This window comes from Macaca mulatta, chromosome 20 (assembly GCF_049350105.2).
Source record: "Macaca mulatta isolate MMU2019108-1 chromosome 20, T2T-MMU8v2.0, whole genome shotgun sequence".
Taxonomy (NCBI): Eukaryota; Metazoa; Chordata; class Mammalia; order Primates; family Cercopithecidae; genus Macaca; species Macaca mulatta.
In genome coordinates, this window is record NC_133425.1 from 21,463,663 (window position 1) to 21,483,951 (window position 20,289).

At 41.9% G+C, this 20,289-nt stretch overlaps 1 protein-coding gene across 2 annotated transcripts in view; it reads left to right on the forward strand.

Moving 5' to 3' along the window:
• Window positions 1-3,520: 3,520 nt before the first annotated feature.
• Window positions 3,521-20,289, forward strand: part of MOSMO (modulator of smoothened) — an 85,911-nt gene continuing 69,142 nt past the window's right edge. Inside the window, exon 1 of one of the 2 annotated variants that reach the window (XM_077983501.1) lies at window positions 3,521-3,817. In XM_077983501.1, the coding sequence (XP_077839627.1) occupies window positions 3,712-3,817 (106 nt within the window). In that variant the 5' untranslated portion in view covers window positions 3,521-3,711. The remainder of the gene's footprint in view (window positions 3,818-20,289) is intronic. The other variant, NM_001260737.2, reaches the window with a different exon arrangement.

Here is a 20,289-nt window from a genome sequence, read left to right on the forward strand (position 1 = left end):
GAGCAGCTATCCCAGTTTCAGAGCTCCCCTGGGGGTCTGCCAAAGCCTCCCATGACTGCAGCACAGACTGACTTCTCCCTCTTCCCACCCCTGCTTCCCTTTTCCCATAGGACTTGATTCTCAAAGGCTCTCTAATAAACTTCCTGCACACTAATCAATAATCGCATTTCTGAGTCAGCTCAAAGGGAACCAATCCATGAAACCAACTGAGATTTGAGCCCAGGCGCAAGCTGCTAACTCTGGATTTAGTTTCTTGTGTCTTCTCTAACCCCAGAAACCTCAGGTACACACGTGTGGTGCATCCACCATGCTCTTGGCCCACGTGGTAAACCTAACCCCTAGGGAGACAGTGTGTTTATTGTCAGGCTGAAGATACTCCTTAAAGAGAAGAGTGATCACACAGTCCCTTCCACAGCTTTGCATGCGGTCCCATCTGGATTCAGCCTCTTCTGGCCAAGGCCTATCATCCATCACAATAAAGCATGCCATGCTCACGGCCCTTTAACAGCTGCAGAATGGCTATTTATGACTTCGGGCTGCACAGCATAGCTCCCTCCTGGAAGCGTTCTATGTTCTTCTGGGTCCCCAAGGCTTTCTGCCATAAGGAGTCTTGTGGCTCATTTCTGAAAAGTCCCAGCTGCTCTCCTTAGGGGTGGGTGAGAGGATGGGATGCTTCTGTCACTGAGTCCAGGAGTCTTGTTAGGCCAGATGGGGGAAAAAGGCCCAGAGAGGTAACATGGCTTTCCCAAGGTCAAGTAAGTAGCAGGGCAGGAACTAGAACATAGTTATGGATTCTCTCTGCTTCACTACATCACCTCTCCCAAACCCTTAGAGTTTGCCTCTACTAAAATCTAGACTGAGATACAGAGAAGGGAACTGATCTGTCCCGCAGATCTCAGAGACTGGGGACTTTGAAACACCAGCCAGGCACGGTGGTGTGGGCCTGTAGTCCCAGCTACTTGGGAGGCTAAGGTGGGAGGATCACTTAAGGCCAGGAGTTCAAATCCAGCCTGGGCAACATAGACCATATCTCTTAAAAAAAAAAAAAAAAAGAAAAGAAAGAAAGAAAGAAAAGAGATATAGGGATAAAAACATGGATTAATGGGAAATCTGTAAACAGTTTGGCCCCTGCCAATCCCACCTCCCATTCTGGATGGCAGGAAGGGATGGGATAGGTAACTATTCTCTGTACTGATGTGCAGCCATTAATATGATAAAAATGTTTTAAATTCTTTTAACTCAATACTGGTTGTTCTTGTGCTTTAATCTTAGACCCAGAACCATTTGTAGAGGGTAAAAGGAAGAACTGTATTATTTATTTATTTTATTTATTAGAGACAGGGGTCTCACTATGTTGTCCAGGCTGCTCTTGAACTCCCGGACTCAAGCAATCCTCCCACCTCAGCTTCCTGAGTAGCTGGGATTATAGGTGCAAACCACCATGCTTGGCTACTTGTATTTATTGTAAACACAAGAACCCAATCATCATCATTCTGTTCAGCTGGAGTTAGAATAGGTGCAAACTGTCCTAACATTCAGCCCTAGGATTCTTTTAAGCTGGCCAGCAGAAAACATCAGTGGATATTATCTGGGAATTTAGTCCTGTATAGTTACAGTTTCTTCTATCACTGGGCAATAGAAAATCCCAACAAGAAGCCAAGAATATGACTCAATTAAACTTCTTCAGAACTTATTAAAAAAAAAAAAAAGAAGAAAAGAAAAAAGAAACTGAAGACTATTGCAGTAATGTGATAAGGATTATATCTGGATCCTTGGAGTATATGTATTATCTTGTGTTAATTTCTGTGGCAGAGGAAAAATAAATTGTATATTAACAAAAAAAATCCTTTCCCCCAAGAGACCAATGTTTGGACAGAAAAGTCAATATAGACCAGCAATCAAACCCTTCCTTCTCCAAGCTATGTAGTGACACTGATAACTCTGTGCACATTTCTGCAAGGCTGTTGGATTTGGTGGAATTTGAAACCTTCTGAATTTTGTGGACATGTAAGCATTCCAAAAATAGAGACAGATGTCACTCTTCTAGGTCTTTCTAGAGACGACCTACGTGGCATTTAAGGAGAAAATGAGTGTTTCATCTCCATTTGCTGCACAGAGTACCATTAGGGAGAGCTGAATCCAACTTCAGGGTTAGTGGTGATTCGGCCCATGAGCTGTGGAAGAAAAGAAAACTCCATCACAGCATAATTTGCTGACAAATTATGCAAATGCCTTATTTTTCCTGTTTATTCATCCAACTTAAGACGGTGGACACACAACTCAGTAAACAGGATCATAACACCAGGTTGCTCAGGTCAAAAGCTTATTCTTGAGTTCTCTTTCAACTCCTTCCCCATTATCAGCAGGTCCTTCTCTCTATCCACAGAACATCCAAATCTGTCCATTCCTCTCCATCTTCACTACTCTCAACCTAGCCAAAGCTACACTTCTCTCTCGAGGACTACTTGGCCGCTTAACTGGCGTCCCTGTTGACATCTTTGCCTCTCCCCCATACAAGCTACACTATCGATCTTCACAGATGAAGTAAGATCATGGGATTCTCCTGCAAACACCCTCCACTGCCTTCTCATTGCACTCAGAACAAAATCCAAGGCCCCCAAAGTCCTACACCTGGCCTCTGCCTACCTCTTGTCATACTACTCTCCTGCCACACATGCCATTTTGCAATACCCTGGACGCGCTGATCTCTTTCTGCCCCCCTCCCCTAATGATCTTTGCACTGGCTGTTTCCTCTGTCTGGTCCTGCGCCAGGTCTTCAAAGTGCAGGTCTTTATGAGCATGATGGTCTCAGCGGAAATGCATCCTTCCTTATCGCAGGTATCGCCCCGACTCCCATCACACTGACCTCCATTGAATTCAGGGATCTGCACCTGAAATTATCTTTATTTTGCAGACAGGTTCTTAATGTGTTTCTGTCTCTTCCCACCAGAACATGAGCTCCCCGAGAGCGGGCGCCTTGCCTCTGTCCACTCCAGTACCTCTGCACCTACAGCGCCTGACGCAGAGGGGGTGTCGAGAGCTATTTTCTAAATGGGGCAATCCTGTGAGCTGACAGCCGCGGAAAGGGCAATGAGAATACAAGGTGACAGGGACCGCGCGGGGCCCGGAGTCGCTCGGCGGGAGTCGGGGCCCGCCTCCTGCTGGAAGACGGGCGGCTCCCCACTCTCATTCGAGTTTTGCTTCTGAGGGGCTCAGGAGCGGCCGCAGCCTGTGCCCAGTCATCAACAACGACAACAATCTTATGAGTGGGCAGAAAGCCAAGAGGTGGTGTGGCTTGCCGGAAGAGACCGGGACCTGGGCAGGGACCGGAGCCGGGCCGGTCGGGTCCGGGTCCAGAACGTCGAAGCGGGCAGTGCGGGGAGGGGCCCAGGGCGGCCGGCCGAACCTGGAGGACGAAGCGAGCGTGCGGCTGCCGGGGAGCCGGCACCGGCCTCGCCAGCGCCCAGGCTTCGCTTCCGGGTGAGGGGCGGGCGGGCCGAGCAGTTCCGGGGCGGGCGGCGGTTCCGTCTGTGCGGGCCGCGCCGCGGCTGCTGGTCCCGGGCGCGCGGAGGGCGCGAGCGGCGCGCGGGGGCCGAGTGGGCGCGAGGCAGCGGCGCGGGGACTCCGGGCCCCGGCGGCGGCCCATGGGGCGGGAGGCGTGAGGCCGCTGCCTGTCCGGGGCTCGGGGGGTGGGGGGAGCGGGGCGGGGAGATGGATAAACTGACCATCATCTCAGGATGTCTCTTTCTGGCTGCCGATATCTTCGCCATCGCCAGCATCGCCAACCCGGACTGGATCAACACCGGGGAGTCTGCGGGTGAGCGGCAGGCGCGCGGGGCCGGGCGGGGGATTGGCTGAGGGCGACGCGAGGCAGGGGAGACCCGGACTGAGGGGAGGACGGGGTGGAGGGTCCCGGCCGGGGGCTAGCCTGAGGAGACCTGGGGCGGAGGGGAGACCCGGGCCCCGGAGGAAGGGGATAGAGAAGAGGAAACCGCCGGGCGCCAGCGGGACCCCCGGACTCAGGGGAGAGGCGCCCCAGGCTGGGTGAAAAGTGGCCGAGGAGACCTGGGCTAGGCTGGCGAGTCCCGGACCGGGGAGGAGGGGAGCAGCCCTCCCATGTGAGGGATCGCAGAGGAACCAGCTTCGTTCTGGATTAAAAAAAAAAAAAAAAGTCAAGGTGGCAGACGGGAGGAAAGTGAGGCTCCTGCAAGGAAATTAGAAACCAGGCGGAGAGGCTGGGGCTGGGAGTGAGGCAGCCTGCGGGGCAGTGCGGGAGCCACTAGAGAGCTGGTGGGCGAGAGGAGGCCGAGAGGGGTCAGGTCCGACTCCAGACCTTCTACCACCAGAGGAAGCTGCGGCCGGGGCTGAGCCCGGGCTGTGGGCGCTGACCCCACCAGGCAGGGTGAATGGTAGGTGTTGGAAGAGCTGGTGGGATTGGTGGGAGTGGGGGGCGCCGGATTGGAGCCCCTCTACACCCCCGCCCCCGCCCATCTTCTGCCCGCTTGGCAGTGTTTGAGACGCTTGTGGCTTCGGATTTTCCCTTTGAAGTGTGTATGTGGTTATAATTTTGCTTTATTTTAGGCCCGGGAGCTATAATACTACTAATAATAAACCTCATTTTATGGAGCGTCTTTCATTCCAGCGCATCACAAAAACGCTGGAGAGATCTTAATAGTAGTTACAAAATTAAATAACACATCAGAGTTGCAGACAGCCCGGCAGCGAGAGCAGTGCTTGCTGTAACACCACGGAGCTGTGGGCGGGAGAGGCAAGGTGGTGCCCTCGGGAAAGAGGCGGGCATCTTTCTGAAGGGTACCCCAGGTGAATGCGCTTCCAAGATTTTTCTCAGCTTGGGCCACTTCTTTCCCTGCTACCTCTCCTTCCTCCGCTCTTCCGCCTCTCTTTCTCCCCCTCTCCCAGACCTGTGAGACCAAACCTTAATTAATGTAAACAGCTGTCAGGAGAGCTGCTCCGATTTAAGGAATGGTCTTGTTTTTTAACTGCTTGTTCAGTGCAGGTGAAGGAACTATTGGAGGGTTGGGAATGTCAAGCTCCCTACGTGGATAATTTCTTGTAAAAATGTGGCCGGACGCGGTGGCTCACGCACTTTGGGAGGCCGAGGCGGGGGGATCAGGAGGTTAGGAGTTCGAGACTACCCTGACCAACATGGCGAAACCTCCTCTCTACTGAAAATACAAAAAAAAAAAAAAAAAATTAGCCGAGCATGTGGCACGCACCTGTAATCCCAGCTACTCAGGAGGCTGAGGCAGGAGAATCGCTTGAACCGGGGAGGCGGAGGTTGCAGTGAGCTGAGATCGCGCCACTGCACTCCAGCCTGGGCGACAGAGCGAGACTCTGTCTCAAAAAAAAAAGCATCACTGTGCTGTCAAAACTTACTTTTTAAGTATTACTTATGGTTCTGTATTTATCCTGCAATATTTTTAGTTCTTAGAAAAAGAGTGGTAGCTGGGACATTTGTTGCTTCCTCCTCCCTCCCTCCTCTCCCCCGATGTAGACCTAGTAACACAAAATCATGCTGTCAGATTCACTGGTTATTAAAATAACACTCTAAAAATTCTGCTACTTTTCTTGCCTGTAGAGTTTTAGCAGAACTCTTAATTGTAAAATATACGAAGAAAGAATCAGGATGGTTTCGAATTTGGTGGTACTATGGGCTTTGTTTACGAAAATATTGTTGCTGCCCGACAGCTTAACACGGTTACATGTGTGACATCCAGTTCATGACCTGTTGATGTTTTTATCCTACTTATATGTGGATTGACTCCTTTTATGAGACTGACTTTCAGGCTTTACTTAGGGGAAAAGGGGTTTCAGTGCTCTAGCAGAAAGAACCTTTCTACAAAGAAGTTTTAGATAGAATCCCAATAGATAAAACAGACTAAATGTTCATGCAAAAGATATAGTTGAAAGAGAAGAATTGTTACATATGAAAGAGAAGAAAGATAAGTGATAGCAAAACATTCCAAAGATGGAAAAGGGCATAGCCAGGCATGGTGGCTCATGCCTGTAATCCCAGCACTTTAGGAGGCCAAGACGGGCGGATCACCTGAGGACAGGAGTTTGAGACCATCCTGGCCAACATGGCGAAACCCTGTCTCTACTAAAAATACAAAACAATTAGCCGGGCGCGGTGGTGCACGCCTGTCATCCCAGCTACTCGGGAAGCTGAGGCCAAAAAAACCACTTGAACCTGGGAGGTGGAGGTTGCAGTGAGCCGAGATTGTGCCACTGCACTCCAACCTGGGCGACAGAGTGGTACTCCATCAAAAAACAAAAAAAAAAGGGCAGACTCCTCTTGTATTCCGAAGAAAGTAAGGATAGAATGAGTATAACTCTTTCAAATTTGGAGGCAAAATTGGCTGTGAGTTGCCACGGAGATGGGAGCGATGAATGTCCAAAGTCTGAGGAAATATAAACTGTTAGAAAAAAAATAATTGCAGAGAAAGCTTGCCAACGGTGATAAGTAGGATTCTCTAAGCAGCACTGATGCGTCGTGGAAGTTGATGGTCATGAACATATAGTGTGATAACCCATCTGCCCTCTTGACCTTTTCTAGTAGTGCTCAGTCACTTTGGTACTGAGGTACGTGAATTTTCCAAGTGTTCTTGGAAATAAGGAAACATCAAGAATAATGTGAAAGCCTCATATACAATAATGAATAATAAAGAATAATGTGAAGGCTTCATTCAAGGTTAGGGTTTGCCAGATACGTTGCAACAAAATGACAGAGCAGCCAAAGTATTTAGGATAGTGGCCAAAGTATTGTAATGATGGCTTATGGAGTATCAGCTGGATAAAGAGTGAAAGTGAATAAAAACTAATGGATTGGTCAGTCAAATAGCAGATGGTACATGGCCAGTAGATTAGGGGGCCCAATAAAATTGAAGACCAGTCAGAGTGGGAATGATCAATACAGCAAAGTGGAATGACAGGGGATCGTAGGCACAAGATCCAGAGCGTAACAGTGACAATATGTGGCTGATGTGGGATGGAGGAAGTGATTCTTTTTTTCTAAAAGCTTCCCTTGCCATCTCAGGATACCATTCCGTTAAATATTATGGCTAGAAAGAGGAATAAGAGATAGTAGGAACATAGGAAATTTTTAAAATTCTTATCTAGCATGTATTTCTTACCTTACATGTCAGGCAGTAAGCCCCCCGAAACGTAAAACGCATGGGATAGTATGTTCCTTTGTTTACTGTTATGCTTGAGCTTGTATGCTGTACAGTCTCACCCTCACCTGAGCAGGCAGATGTAGTCTTGAGTTAAAAAAAAAAAAAAAAGTGCTGAGTTACACCTTCCAAATCAATGAAACATTTACAAGAAGTTCAAATAAGATCTCAGTGGTGACTGGTCTAGCTTTATTTCAAGAGCTGCACAAAAGTGACTTAACCCAGCAACAAAAAGTTAACGTGTTGGTTCCCTTTGGTGTATTATATTCAGTCTCTAGTTTTGATCATGATGTTTTCATTGCAGTTTTTAAACAGGGTAAAATGTATTTTAGAAACAGAACTTTTGGAGCTGAAAGAGTCTGCAGAATGTAACTTGAAAACCACTGCGGTGAACTACTAAGGGAAAGTTTGAGAATTCAAGTCTAGACTTCATCACTTCATAGCTCTGTAGCTTTAGGGCAGGTTCTTTAGCCTTAGGGATAATAAAAGTACCCATCTCATTTGGATATTGTGGTAATTAACTGAGTTAACCCATGTAAAACATTTAGAACAGTACCTGACACACAGTAAATGCTCAATAAAAATTACATATTGTTATATTGCTGTTCTAGTTTATAAGAACAGGTGTCAGAATCCAGTTTTGAAATGAAAGCCCAGAACTGTGAGAAATGACGTTTTCTCTATTAGATGCTCTAGGAAATAAGGAAACATTAAGGATAGTACAGCCGTGCTTAGAACAAGTTAAATATATGGCCCTCTTGGCTTTGGACTTTCTTTGCCACTTCCATGCTGTTCTTCCTCTTCCAGTCTCTCATCTCCATATTCTAATCTCTGTCCTCAGCTTCTGCTTGAACTACATAGAAGGACATAGGAAAAAAAAAAAAAAGAGGAAGAGTAACTTCCTAAAATCCCTGTTGATAAACTATGTTACTATAAGATTATGGACCATACTTTGGACAGCAGAGTTTTTCATGTTTTTATTGTCTTGGTCTAGATACAGAGAAAGTACACGCCTTTCATTTTCACCTGTGTGATTAACATTTCATCTGCTTGTTGTAATGGCTTGTGGATTATGCACAAACTTTTGAAGATCTGAAACATCATATTATATATGTATGGGGGAACACACTCTAATGAAGACTCTTTCTGCTAGTGTAACCAAAAATATTAAATGGTAGATGAATACAGTGACAAAATTACATAATTCTGCTATGCTAAGGTCAAATTTCTGCTGGTTACTGGAACTCAATATCAATAGCAGTATCTTTGATTTTATATAATGCCTCATAGTTTTTGAAGCACTTTGACATCCATTACTTGATCTGATTCCTTAGGATGTTTATATTTGGCCAATGTAAAATAGTCATTTTCACATTTCCCCCCTCATGGCAGTGCTTTGCATGTGAGATTTGAGTTTCAGTGCTGCAAAGACTCCATTGAAGAAAATTCTTCACTGAAGTATTACCTATATGTTATTTATGCACACCTTTTACTTATCTTAAGTGGAATTAAAATTCTTCAGTGGCTGGAGGTTTTCCCAGATTACAGAAGAGGGAAAGAAGGAGACTTGGGTTTCAGTCTTAAAGTGATAGTCTTTGCTTTGTACAAGCTTCTTAATTTCACTGTCACTCTCTTCTCACCCCTGAAGAGACTTTTTGTTGGGGGTGCGGGAATTAGTGTTAGTTAATTTTAACAAGATAAACAGTTAAGTAAAGCTGCTTCTCTAAATATAAATGGTCTACAGATCCCTTTAGTGAGGGAGGCATTATCCCCTCACAGCAAGGATTTCAGTGACCGTAATCCTAATCATCCTAGATGGATTTGCCTTATGTTCTTTATGAAGATTTCCAGATGTTCCCCAAAAGTCTCCTTCGAGTAGCTGAAAGAATTCTCCCTTATGTCTCATCAAAATTTCCCTAAAGTGGTTATCATATTCATGTTATAGTTTGTCATAATGAAGTTAAGGTTAGTGTATTCATTTCTGAAGATATTTTCATTCTTGTTTTTAAAATTGTCTGGATGGGATGTTACTGTTTAGGGAGGTCTCAAAAACTGACATGTTCTTCCCTGTTTGTATTCTGAACTAGTTGAGGGGCAAAAAAGAAATAAGGTATTTAGGGGCTAAAATATTATTTTATTACTAAGAAAGAGGATATTGGAGAATGTCACTTACATTTGGGGGCAAGTGACTTCCTACTCCTGGACCTCAAAATTGAGCAGACTTAACTATCCAGTCCCAGACAGAACTAGGGGACCTGCCCCTACAACACTTCCAGCATGACAGAGGAGAGATGAGTGCTTCCAAAGGCAAAATGTTGGATCACATATGCCCAGTATTTTCTCCTAAACTACCAGTCACGTGAAGTCACTCCTCGTTACCTGACAAGGATTGAGTTAGGAGACACAATAAGCTAAAAGTATTATGCTAACAGGATTCTGTCCTCTCCCTCTGGTCTCCATTGCTCATGGGTAGTAAAATCGGGAATAAGGAGCAAGACTTACCTGTTTAAAACCCGCTATATGTCTGACATTTTGTGAGGAAGAGTTTTCATTTTCCTCAGGTCTAAAGATTGGCAGGTATTCAGGGAAGTGGAAGACTTGGTGAGGGGTGTCATTTCCTATTCTGCTACCTCCTACTTCATAGGAAACTCTGGTAAGCCTCAGATAAGGGACTGTGGAGCTTGACATCTATCTCATAAGGGTCCAAGATCTACAGGTAGATTCCGGCCTATGCATTGGGGATCCTAAGTTTAAAACATTAAAATTACAAGTTGCTTAAGCAGACCTGTTCATTAAGTAATAGAAAATTATTAAATCGTAAGTCCTTTCCCTGGAACTATGACAACTTCAGTGATCACAAAGGTGCTTTGACATGAAAGAACTCTGTAACATCAGTTGTTAAACAAACCTGTCTCAAACTTCATTTTATTAATCACTTTGGACATGATTTATAGAGAAGGATGGGATTTGGTTACCTAAAAGGGCAAAAAGTTTGAGATTGTGTTCTCCTTGAATTTAAAAAGCATTAATAATATTTCTTCATTGGCCTTTTGAGCCTATTTCCAGTAAATTTTTTAAATAGCTTTATTGAGATGTAATTCACATAATAATATTCATCCATTTAAAGTATACAAATAAAGTATACAAATCAGTGGCTTTTAGTATCTTCATAAAGTTGTGTGCTACCATCACCATAGTCCATTTTAGAACATTTCATTACTCCAAGACCAGGCTTAGAGGTGTCTCATCCTTCTAGGCAACCCCTAATATGCTTTCTATCTGTTGATTGGCCTATTCTGAACATTTCCAATCATAGAATCTATGTGATCCTTTGTGACTGGCTTCTTAAACTTAGCATAATATTTTCAAAGTTCTTCCATGTTATGGCTTTTTTTTTTTCTTTAAGAGACAGGATCTTGCTATGTTACCCAGGCTGGACTCAAACTCCTGGGCTCAAGCAATCCTCCAGCCTCAGCCTCCCAAGTAGCTGGGACTATAGATGCATGCTACCACACTTGGCTATGTATTTCTTTTTTATTGCCAAGTATTCCATTATATGGATAGACCACATTTATTTAGCCAGTCATCAGTTGGTGGACATTTGGACCACTCAGTTTTTTACTTCCAAGCATAAAAGGCTATGAAGATAAAGTGATTAAAGACGTTTTTTAAATGTGGTTTTTAAAAAAGTGACATTATCAGTGTAGTTTATTTCAGCTTATCAAGTAATAATTATCAATAAAAATTCAAAAACTGGTCTTTTTACAGTAGTCGTAGGACATGCTTAAAGCTTGAGATCATTTATGACACTGTGAATTCCCAGGGTAGACCAGATTTTCCAATAGTAAGTTAGATCTCCTGAACAAAGCATTTATATTTCCTTTACAACCTTAGTTCCAAACATCGTCTCTTTTACCATTACCAACAGAGATGAAACCACTTCAGAATTAAGAGTATAAATAAGCCTAAATGTTTTTGGAGAAGGGGAATTTAGGATTAAGAACATGAACAGCAGACATGAGTAAATGGAAATCACTAAAAGAAGGAAATTCAGAAGAAAAAAATTAGAGTAAAGACTGCTGATGCATTTGTTAGATTGGCCATACTTACTGAGTCCTTCCTTATTTGGCTGCTTTCAAATTTTGCATAGTAATAATTACATATATCAGTTCTCCACTGTTCTGCTTAGTGTGACCAAAAATATCATTGTTTAATCCCTTTCCTGGTAAATACTGAGTTTGTGTTGGAGTTGCAGTATAGTAAAATGGTTCTGTAGGATTTGGAGTCAGGCGTATCTCAATTTGATTCTTGGATTCCCTTTTTATTAGCTTTATGATTTGGGGCATATAATTTGATTTTTCAGTTATAAAATGGAGACAATATATTTACCTCAAAGGATAGTTGTGAGGAAATAAAATGTGGCATATAATAGACTAGCACATTGTCCAATACATAGTAAATGCTCAAATGTTAGTCATTTATTATGTAAAAGATCAAAACATCTGGATTTTTTAGTGTTTCCCTTTTGTACTGTCTGTCTTATTTATTTACTTATACGCTGCCTTGTTCCAGAAAGAGATTTAAGGCAACATGGTGTGTCTATATTTGAATGTTTGTGAACCCAGCTGGGTCCAATCTGGGAAGAGAGATTGCATAGTCAGTTGTTGTGGTAATATACACTTATGGGACACATGTAACTACCAAAACCAAGGAGTACTTGTGTTTAGATGTTGCTGGAACAGATTGAAGAGGTTTTCTAAATGAAAGACAGCCTAGCATAGTGGAAATGTTACACAGGCTTTGGGGCAAACCGACGTGTAGCCGAGTCCCAGTCCCACTATTTATGAGCCATGTAATTGATCTTAGACAAGTTGCAGTTGAGGGTTTTTATTAATAAAAATTATATCATTTAGACCTGATTAATACCTCTTTCAGCACTTCTAATAGTTATGTAGGTGTAGACTCCAACTTTGTTCTCCTGTGGGTTAAAGAGTATTAACCACAGTGTATTGTTAAGATCATTTAGTTCAGAAGTTATTTTTAAAGGAATTTAAGAGCTGGTAGTACAGTTGGAGTATCAAGTCAATTTTTCTCACCTCGAAGTGTGAAAATAAGTTTGAAATATATGAGATAGTTGGTTCTTTATAGAAACCTGGCAAGCAGTATCACTGAAGATTTAGTTTATGGAATAAATTTTTTTCTAGTTACTAGCTTCTGTAATGCAACTATGAGTTCATTTTTTCCATAACCCATTTCAATGCATACTTAGGCAGTGGGCCATATTGCATAATCTTATAGGGGAAATTTAGACATGTAATGAAGTGTTCCTGTTTATGAAATTGTTACCGTTGAATTATAAATAAGAACTTGTTCATGAGCCCGAATGCATAATTATTTACATAGTGACCGTGTTCGATATGCTTCTCTAAGAGACCCAGCAAATTAGGTTGTACAGTGACAGCAGTGACAAGAATATAGGTATAAATTTCATATTTACAGCCTTACCTTGGTTGTCAGGATGTTGTATTTTCAAGTTCTGAAACTACACATTTTTTTCCCAGTGCTTTCTAGAATTCCTTGCCCAACTAAGCAGCTAGAGGCTTTATAATTAGAAAACGTGATCCAATTGATAACAACAGATTGAAAGTAGCAGTTTTTCATCCTTGATCGACTACAAACTGAAAAGTAATGTTGGGAAAGCTGTTGTAGAAATCCTAAAGAGGCTTAGATAAGAGCCATGAGGAAACCTGAAGATCTTTGAATATCAGGATACCTAAAAATAGGTACCTGGATTAAAATCATTTTTCAATAGTATACCCTTACTGTGTATTTCACTTAAATATACTGTGTTTGTAAACTTTACTGTGCATTCTTTTGTTAACTGCAAATTACACGGAGGAGAATTCTTGCCAGATACACAGTGAGCAAGTAGAATGTGATGTTCCTTTGGGGTTTATTGCTTTAGAGTTGACAAAATAAAGAGCATTTGGGTTTGGGTGTTGCTATCAATGGTACTTACATGTATTTGTGAGTATGTACCAACTAACGTGTATAGTTTGCTTAAGGGAAGTTTCAGTGTGTAACTCCAATTCATTTTTGAAGCAAACTGACATATCTTTGAATCACTCCTTTTTTTTTTTTTTTTAATTAGCAAAAGGCTGCACTTTTTTGTGTGTCTCATTATACTAGCTTTGGCTATAAATAAAATGTCACATTTGGCATTTTGACACTTGCCGTTGTATATATTGAGCAAAAAGGCAGCTGTTGACTTTTAATATAGATCTGTTCAACTAGAGACCATATACTGCTATAGTTAGAGATTAAACAGGAGTAGAAAAAAATGCAGTTGGGTGGGTCAAGTAAGAAAAAGGAAGAACAAAATTTCATTATTGCAATATAGTCACAGTAAGTTGTTTACCTGGAACATTGTTGGGTCTAATTTCAGCCATAATAATAGAAGTTCTTTTCAAAAATAGGCCGTGTTCAGATCAGTTCTGCTGATCAGGCCACTGACGTCCAAAGACAAAAATCTTTAAGGCCACTTAGACTATCACAGAGATATGACCATTTCATTTATAAAGTACCATAATTTTGATAAAAGAAATCTTTAATTTACTATGAATATTTAAAAAATCTTCCCATAGATATTCCCTGTGCCTTTGAACTTCATTCTAGACTGTCTTGCAACAAATGCTGTTGACGTATTTGTGGTCTATAAGGAATCTGTACTGAAATAATCAGAGATTATGTTTAAGCAAATGAAAAAGTCCTTGAGGTACCCTCTACCCTGGGAAGATAAAATTGTATCTTGCATGTCTTGTACCTTGTGAGTATGTACCAACATATGCATATGATCAGGCAGTCAGAGAGGAGGTGGAATTTAACAGATGATACATTTAATAATGAGTAATAAGGAAGACTTGGGTGGTTCTTGTTCTTGAAAAGGGAATGGCGTGAGTAAAGGAAGATAGAAGGCAGTGAAATTTCTATTCCAGTCCATTTCTGTGTTTTGCAACTTATTTTATCTTTCTAAAGAACAAATAGAATAATAAATACTTGTATAGCATTTACTTTGTGACAGATTCTTTTCTAGACACTTTCCATGTGTTAATTGATCCCCACAACGCCCCTGTGTAAGTGCTGTTATTTAGACAGCCCTATGAAAATACAGAAAAGTCACTTGCCTAATGTCACTCAGTGGATCCTGGCTCTTAACCATTGCATGTGCTTGTACCAGAAACCTTCAGTGACTTCATCTTCCATAGAACAAAAGACACTCAAGGATTTTCAGTCTGACTCCAACTTATAATACTTTCTGGCCTTAGATCCTGCTTTTTTTCCCTGCATGCATGTACATTCTAGCCCCTCTGCATTATTTTCTGTTTCCTATGTACAGTCTGTATTCTCATCTGTAATTCTTTGACCCTCTCACTCTCTCTAGTCCCTGTTTTATCAGTATCCTACCCATCTTCCGAGCATATCAGCTGCTATCTTCGTGAAACCTTTTTTGATCCCTTACCTAAAGTGATTCCCCTCTACTCCTTGGTAACACTTTGCACATTTTTTATGGTAGCATATTTGTATCATGGTTATTTGTGTGGTACTTGCCCTATTTTCTAGTATAATTTTTTTTCTAGTATAGATTTTTTTAAGTTCTTTCAGAGCAGGGAATATGATTTATTGATCTTTGTATCTTAGGCAGCATTTAGTCTAAGCTTGCACATGACAGGAAAGAGGAAATGTTATGGTTAACACTGAGATTTTGAATCTGGGCTAGGGAATAAAATTGGGAATTTAGAGAGTGAGGTGATTGTAAAAAGTGAGGAGTTGGCCTGACGCAGTGGCTCACGCCTGTAATCCCAGCACTTTGGAAGGCCCAGGCGGGCGGATCACGAGGTCAAGATATTGAGACCATCCTGGCTAACACAGTGAAACCCCGTCTCTACTAAAAATACAAAAAGTTAGCCGGGCATGGGGGCGGGCGCCTGTAGTCCCAGCTACTCAGGAGGCTGAGGCAGGAGAATGGCGTGAACCTGGGAGGCGGAGGTTGCACTGAGCCATGATCACGCTATTGCACTCCAGCCTGGGTGGCAGAGCGAGACTGTCTCAAAAAAAAAAAAAAAAAAAAAAAAAAAATTGAGGAGTTGATTTAGACATGTTCTGTTTGAGGTGAGAGTAGGATATGCAAGAAGAAAGGGACTAGAGCTCAGAAGACAGGAATATTTGGCACCCCAGTCTTATCTCATTTTCACAAGTATGATACTTAAATTGCTACATATCAAATTATCTGCATATCCATAGAATTCAGGCTTCATTTTTTAAAAAATGTATCAGATGGGGCTGGGTGCAGTGGCTCACGCCTGTAATCTCAGCACTTTGGGAGGCCGAGGAGGGCGGATCAGCTGATGTCGGGAGTTCAAGACCAGCCTGACCAACATGGAGAAACCCCGTCTCTACTAAAAATACAAAATTAGCCAGGTGTGGTGGCACATGCCTGTAATCCCAGCTACTCAGGAGGCTGAGGCAGGAGAATCCCTTGAACCTGGGAGGCGGAGGTTGTGGTGAGCTGAGATCTTGTTGTTGCACTCCTGGGCAACAAGAGCTAAAACTCCATCTCCAAAAAAAAAAAAAAAAAAAGGTATCAGTTGGTTTTCATTTGGAAAATGAAGTCCAGCTGCTATATAATCATTCCTGACTTTATAAGATGAAACTTAATTTATAGGTTGTTTTGTTGATTCTCTGGATCAATATGGAAGTTAGATTTCTAGGCTAGCCCACAAGACCATGTTGTAGTTGAAATACTTCTGCAGCAACAAAATAGTAGAAAGCAATACAGTTGCTTTACTATTTGCATCTTCAAAAGATAAAAAGGAATAAGAAAGGGCAGCTTACTTCTCTGATTCTTGATCAGTTTGACTTCAAAGCTTACAACATTCCTCCTATGTGATATAGTTGTTCACTGAGATTCTTCTTATATATATCAACATGTTTTGGGTTTTCTGATAAATTGCCCTATCAGAGGAATTACAGAGAATGTATGTATAAGAGGTTTCCTGAAGTGGAATAACCTGAGGTAGAGTTAACTCAGTGGAGCTGAGGAAGATATGTATGAGTGTATGCTTGTGCATATGATATGTGTAGTTTGCTATGGTGGGGGTGGGCAGGGGGTGGTGAGGAACTTGTAATGGGTAAATAATCTCTCCCATGAGGAAGCAAGATGAAATGGAAGAGGTTGAATTCAGTGTTCCTCATCGGAGCTCATGGGAAGGGCCATTAGTCTGATCTAGAATGGTTACTATTTGTTGAGGGGACCTCTATGGTTGGATAGAGTAAGGAGAAAAACAGTATTTTGTATGCACATTTAAGTATGATAAGGTGCAGATTAAGTCTTTTTAACTTGAGTACATATATTGAAATCTGGGTTCTAATTCTGGCTTTCCCATAGATGTTTTGTTTGTGCTTGAAAATTTACCTAAATTTTGTTATTCTGTATTTTCCCCCAACTGAAAAATAGTTCCTGTCCCCTCTTCATCTTCATGAATATCCTCTTACTTGAAAACAGAAGTGAGTGTATATGATATGTTAAATTATTAGGAAGTATTTTATTCAGAAAGTTATAGTTAAAAGAGTATGGGGGCTGGGCTCACACCTGTAGTCCCAACACTCTGAGAGGCCGAGGTGGGCAGATCACTTGAGCTCAAGGAGTTCAAGACCAGCCTGGGCAACATGACGAAACCCTGTGTCTACAAAAAATACGAAAATTAACCTGGTGTGATGGCGTGTTCCTGTAGTCCCAGCTACTCAGGATGCGTAGGTGGGCGGATCTCATGAGCCTGGGAGGTAGAGGTTGCACTGAGCCGAGACTGGACCACTGCACTCCAGCCTGGGTGACAGAGTGAGACCCAGTCTCAAAAAAAAAAAAAAAAAAAAATATGGTAGAAGGCAGAACTCAGTTCAAATTCTGGTTCTGCTGTTTACCAGCTGAGGGGCTTTGAGCATGTTTCTTGGCCTCTGAGCTATAGTTTTTTCATGTATAAATGGGGATACTACTTCTTACTGTGAAGGGTGGTTGTAAGAATTAAAGTTAATGTATCTGAAGCATCTACCACAGTACAGGCACACACGGTAACTGTTGTTATTGTGGTTAAGCAACTAAATGGATTAATCTCTTAACACATTTGATACATAGAACATAAACATTGCAGTTGATTATTTGCCCACCATACAGTCACTGAAAGCAATCTGATGTTTTTAAAGTAGGATATATCATTGTTTTATCCCTGGCTGCCCACATCACTTTTTTTTTTTTTTTTTTTGATTAAAAAAATAGTCTCGCTATGTTGCCCAGGCTGGTTTGGAACTCCTGAACTCAAGCAGTTCTCCCACCCTGACCTCCCAAAGTGCTGGAATTACAGGCATGTGAGCCACTGCCCGGGCCCTGCCGGTATCACTTTCACAATGTACATTGTAACCATGCCCCTGATACTTGGATTGCTACCTTCTTCCAGCTCAGTGCACTAAGAGTATCAGACAGCCTATCCAAATGTTTGTATACAAGTGCCGTACTACATATCAAAGGTAATGTGTATTTGGGGATTTTTCAAGTGTGATGACAGATTGTACTAAGCTACTAGCATCCTGTCAACCTTCCTACACTAGCCAACATTTGCTAACTGGGTTATGGATGTAATCTGTAGTCCTAGGGTAGATTTCCCCAACTGGCTAGGTATGTAAACCATGACCCTAACCTCATTAGTTGAGGTTAGTCACTATCATGGACTGAATGCGCCCCTCCTTCCAAATTCACATGTTGAAATCCTGACCCCCAATATGGTGGTATTAGGCAGAGGGGATTTGGGGAGGTGATTAAAAAGAGGCCTAGCCCGCTTTCTGCTATATGAAGATACAACGAGAAGTTACCAGTTGGCAACCTGGAAGACCCTCACCAGAACCAGACCTTGCTGGCACCCTGATCTCAGATTTCCAGCCTCCAGAAATGTAAGAAATGAATTTTAATTGCTTTTAAGCCACCTGGTCCTTTCTTATAGCAGCCCAAATGGACTAAGACAGTAACCAAGTGTCAGTCAAGGGTTCTAAATGTAAAGGATGATTGATAGTCACAGGTAGCCTATAAGATAATTTATGGTATAGTCTTACTCATTTTCTTATGATGAAACATAAAATATGAGACTCTCTTTTTTTTTTTTATCCTGTAGACAAAATACTTTGGGTTTAAAATTTTTTAAAACTGAGTCACTTAAGAAACCATAGCAAAGAATCTTAGTTAAAACAAATGGAGACAGTCATATATCAGCCTACTAAATCACCTTTTAGAGTCCTACTCCGGATAAGATTTAGTGGATTAGGATTAGAAGACAAACTCTTTTATGTTGACATGTTGCTAATACAGGACTAATCCTGGAAACCTAAGACTCTTTCTGAAGTTCTTGCCATTCAGTAGGTAGCTATTATGGTGTAACCATTTAGAATTGCACCATTAGTTAAGTAAGATGTTGGCTTTAAGTGGACTACGCTGTCTTTAAGATTTAATTATCCTTTTTTGTGACTATCTTGACAGTTATCAGGGATGTTGGGTATATTATGTGTTTTCCCTGCTGTGCTATTTCTCTTATTTTTTGCCTCTGTAAGTTGCTGGGCACTGCTTTTTTTCTCTTTTTATTAGCCTAGAATTAGCTAAAATATTGTATCTCTTATCCATCACCTCCTACTGTGCTCTACCCTTCCTCTCTAGGAGCCTGTTGTGGCAAATATCCAACTTGGCCATTCAAGCAGTTCATACTCAGATGAAAAAGTTCAGGGTACAGATATCATCAGCCATCCTCAGTGGTCAGTTTCCATTGTCTTTACCAACAGCCCTCTGCTGTGCTCAGCTCCTGTTTCTCTGAGCTTGGGGTTTTACTGAGTTTTTTTAGAAAATCCATCAGCTTATCTAATGAAGAAGACTTTCTTTTGACTGTATTGATACAGGCTGCAGAGGTACTTAGTCCTTTTCTGTGAACCTATTTTTTCTTGTACAGATTCAAGAAACTCTTCAGTGATTCTGCTTTGTTGATGGTATTCTTGTCATTTTCTCATACTGCTATAGAATTTTGTATAAATTACATATATATATTCTTAAGAAACTTAGTTTATCCAACAAAAGGACTATAACACTATTTTACATTCTTAATTCTGATATAAAGCACATTTTCAAATTAATTGCCAACCTTTGTTTTAAAATTATATTGAAATCCTGGACCTAGATCTTCTAGACAGTTTCTTTGGTATATTATAGTGGCCATTTCAGTGGCCAGTCTTTGGTCATTTCAGTGGGATTTGGAGAAGACAGGAGAATAAATTGACTCACTTTAACTTCCAACAGTGTTTAATGTTGATTGAATGAGTGAAATTAGTGGTTAGGTAGAGCAGTTGATTTGGCCTAAATAGTATTTACAAATATGTATAAGAGATTTAGTCTACGATTGATTATCTTTGAAAACTTTTTTTTTTTTTTTTTTGAGACAGAGTCTTGCTCTGTCACCAGGCTGGAGGACAGTGGCATGATCTCGGCTCACTGCAACTTCCACCTCCAGGGTTCAAGCGCTTCTCCTGCCTCAGCTTCCTGAGTAGCTGGGACTAGAGGTGCTTGCCACCACACCCAGCTAATTTTTGTAATTTTAGTGGAGACGGGGTTTTACCATGTTGGCCAGGATGGTCTCAATCTCTTGACCTTGTGATCCGCCCGCCTCAGCCTCCCAAAGTGCTGGAATTACAGGCGTGAGGCACCGCGCCCGGCCAAAAACATTTTAATAGTGGGAAAGTTATGATACAATAATTTTCTTAAGGTCACACATTTAAGTAAACCAGAAAAGGTTTAAGTTTTGTGGCTCCTATTTATGGCAGAAACATATGTATAATCAGTTAGAATGCTGGAGACATATTAAAGTGGCTAACAGCACAGACTGTAGAGCCTAGGTTCAAATTCTGCCTATTCTCTCTGGACATAGGTGCTCATGTGCCTGTAATCTCAGCACTTTTGGAGGCTGAGATGGGAGGATCGCTTGAGCCCAGGAGTTTGAAACCAACCTGGGCAACA